Genomic DNA, 3803 nt, shown 5'->3' on the forward strand with positions numbered 1-3803 from the left:
TGTATAGAAAAATACCTATTTTGTGTCTCGCGCTGCCTCTCAACAAATTCCATGTTTGTACTCCGGCTCGTTGCAATCCCTCAACAAGGGTCCCACTCTGCAACTTATTTCACCCTTCACCAGACCCTCGAAAACAACAGTGGTCGTGCTGATTGCTCTGTACAACGCCGTGCATAGATTGAATCAAATGATGATGTATGTAAATGGGACGAGTGATGTGTAGTCTTATGTAGTCATACAAAGTGATCCTGTATAATCTCATTTAACAAAATGGCTCAGTGATGATCAAGTGACCCTTTTAACTCCCGTCGGTCGCCCCCTTCGCCACCAAGCTTAATGGATCGCAGCCTTTCTTTGTTCTATGAGTCATCTACACTCCCTTCGATACCCTCCGAGATCCAAGCAATTCCAATCCACCTGGTATGGCGCGTACGAGTTGCACCTTTGTAATGTATGTTCCTTTCATCGTCCCTAGGTCTCATCAAGTTTCTCGACCCTGTAGCAAGATATAAACTGTCGTTTCACTACGAGAATTGATCAAGCTTGCTCGTCCTGTCTTCGCGTACTTCTTGTCTCGACACAACTCCCCACGTAGGCCACTTTTTAGTCTTGCTTCACACTTTCATTCTTCTACTCAATCACAATTCTTGCTCTCACATTCCTCACGCTCAATATCTCTCTAATCATTATCTTCCTCTGAACCGTTTGCATCGCAGCTATCAATCTTCATCTCATATTCTAGTACCTTTCAAGATCGCGCAGCGGTAGGTGCGGCTCAATACCCTGCTTCATTATCTTTCTCTTTCCGTGATGTGTTAAACAATTGAAAAATTAATGAGTCTGTCTGCACATTCACGTGTCTCACGGTTATCTTTTGGATGGTCAAGTGTTGTAGTTTATCTTCCCAACAACATCAGATCGTGTCGTTTGGATTTATTCGGTTAGAGATGTTTGATCCCAGTGCACCCGGTGTGACAAAACAAATGATGTTGGATTGGCTACGTATCAATCATCCCAAATCTCCAGTCATATCAAGTACCCGCAAGAGCAGTGTAGCCGAGATGGTACGGAAGAAACAGCCTGAGTGTAAGTGTATTTCTTATATTGATGAATAAATTCCTATCTTACGTATCTCATGACAATGCATCCTTAAAGTTTTCCCCAATCCACTGAGCGATGCACCAGGAGTGATGCCCAGCAGTTCCAATACACTGAACGAACTCCAAACGACTATGCCTGGTAGGCTTTTTATTTCCAGTTTGTTTCAATCCGATTAACAACGTGTTCTGACTTTTACTTGCGTCTCTCCAGATTTGCCTCAATCATCCCCTCAGCCAGCAATCGAAGCCGAGCAACCAGTCAATCAATCTGATCCCTCCACTTCGAGTGATTTTGGTAAGCAACTTGATTGGACTCCTGTTGATATTCATTCTACAGTTCTGACGTGTGAACTATACTTCTGTAGCTCCGCCAGTTTTGCCTCAAGAGGTCCCCAAGCCACCGATTGCACTAGAACGCAAAGTCAAGCGATCTGGTTCCCCAGCCTCCAGCGCAAAGCCCGCAAAGCGTGCCACGTTTGGTAAGTGACCTGATCTCACACCGGTTCAATCATGATCTCGCGATTCTGATAGGTGATCCACGAGCTAGCTCTGCCACCAGTCGTTTTACCTCAAGAGCCCCTACAACTATCAATTCCACCAGAACGGGAACGACAACTCAAGCGATCTGGTTCCCCCACTGCACACAAGCAGCTTTCCAAACGTGCTCACTTGGGTAGGTGTTGTCTCCACAAATATCATATTGAAATACAAATGACTCATGCCACATGGCCATTGTAAATCGTACGTACTGTTCATCAGGTGACGAGGGACCGCCTCACTTTCCAAGAAAACCTTCAAAGAAAGAAACAAAGGTCAGATTATCGGTTGCCCAAGGTCCTATTCATACTAACTAAGCTGTTTATCATCTCTTCTCCCATAACTTATATGATTACAGCGAGTTGGAAAGGGCTATCCTTTCTCACAATCAAGCAGACCTTCGCATATGGAACCACCCAAGTCAACTCCAGCTGTGCACAACTCACGTATCGACTTATTGGGTAGTGCCAGCACGGAGGATCTCAAAGCCTTACAAGTTTATGAATTGGAATCTATCAAACCGTCAAAATCTTTAAATGAAATCCCTTCGAGCTCAAAGATGACTGGAATCAATGATCTTATCAACCATCCAGTGACTCCGGAAATGAAGGATCTCATCGACCTCTCAAGTGTGGACTTGCTTGGTGTTGAAGACCTAGGTTAGTGATAATCATCAACATCCACATTCAAATTTCACACACTAATACTTGCTCATGAGCAGCTATCACGGAAGACATACAAGCACATAAAAACCCAGCATCAACAACTAAGTCTGGTGTCGATGTCTTCCAAGAAGAAAGACACCGTGTGGAGATCAGTACGTACTACTATGCTGATAGCCAATGAAATATATACTGATACGCCGACACAAGCAGTTTCTACGCTTGAGACATCGGTCTCCCAGCTAATGAAAAGAGTCGAAGTTATCGAGGAAACATCAGTTGCCAAGATCATGCATCATGAACAACAACGATATGAGCAAGGTGAACTTTGCCATTTGAAGTTGGCTGAGATCTTACTGACTCTGCCCATCATTTTTTATAGATAAAGCACTCAAAGATGCCACACGTCGTCTCGACATTCAAGCTGAATGTCTTGATCAACTCAGGGATACGGTCTCCAGCTTGAAACAGCAGCTGGATCTTTTGCATCACCGATGCAGCAGATCCGAACAAGACATTCGAACCCAAGAGAGGTGTATTGTACAGCTAATGCAACATGAAAGAGGTGATGATGAGTCAGAGAGTGGAGTGGAGTATAATGAACCTGGAGTTGACTCCCAATCTGAATATAGTGATTGACGAGTCATATGCCACAGGCGGTTTCCTGAATAAGCTGCGCTGCATGTCTTGTATTTTTTCTTCTGTTACTTGGCCCTGGTGGCAGAAGTATGGAAGCATTTTTTTATTATTACTTTCTTGTGGTTCCAGTCTTTTCAAATTTACTTTCATATCGTGAAATAGGAATTCAACGGCAATGCTAGTTTACCAATTCAATAATCTGATGGTTTCTATTTTCTTTGAGTTTCAGTTTTTTCAAAGTTACTTTTACCTTGTAAAATATGAATTCAACGGAAGAAACACTGATTAAGTAATTCAAAAGTCTGAACCAAGTACAGCCATTTTGTTCCATTGTGTGATATACCTCCACTCATATAGGAACAGAAAAATGTGGGTTATGCCCACAGATACCAGTCACCAGCAATAGCACAAAGAGATGTAGACCAACACGCATGACACATGCATGCACATTCTTCACTCAATTTAGACTTAATGTTATCTGAATGCTCATACATTGTGCCCTTAAGAAGTGTAGCACAGATGGAAAGTTTTATTTCACGATCAATGATTCATTTGTATGTACATGAGCTTGTATGTGCACTGTGATTCACTCGTTCTCTGGCTCTATCCTCATCTAAAGTAGTTCACAAGGTGTAGCAAATTATCTTACTCAGCGGATTGGGTCTGATCGCATGAATTTCAATCGACAAGCAAGGCACGTTTGGTCTCAATGGTTCAGCCATTCAAACTTTTTCTAGCTTCACAGAGACAGAATAACAAATCTATGTTTCCCAGAGCGACATGATATATTATTATAAGATAGGAAACTTCCAGCCAAAACCTACATCTCAATTATGCGAGGTCGAGTATCGAGGTGGCTCGAAAT

General features: G+C 42.8%; 1 protein-coding gene across 1 annotated transcript; it reads left to right on the forward strand.

The window, feature by feature from the left end:
- Positions 1-878: 878 nt before the first annotated feature.
- On the forward strand, positions 879-2685 carry MELLADRAFT_91321 (uncharacterized protein; the record flags this gene model as incomplete). The annotated part of the gene is made up of 9 exons (XM_007414122.1): positions 879-1086; positions 1156-1239; positions 1312-1395; positions 1466-1579; positions 1648-1773; positions 1860-1912; positions 1996-2296; positions 2356-2454; positions 2510-2685. 9 exons carry the CDS (start codon positions 879-881, stop codon positions 2683-2685), a joined length of 1245 nt encoding a protein of 414 aa, XP_007414184.1.
- Between the last annotated feature and the right edge of the window lie 1118 nt (positions 2686-3803).

This window comes from Melampsora larici-populina, assembly GCF_000204055.1.
Source record: "Melampsora larici-populina 98AG31 unplaced genomic scaffold MELLAscaffold_41, whole genome shotgun sequence".
Taxonomy (NCBI): domain Eukaryota; kingdom Fungi; phylum Basidiomycota; class Pucciniomycetes; order Pucciniales; family Melampsoraceae; genus Melampsora; species Melampsora laricis-populina.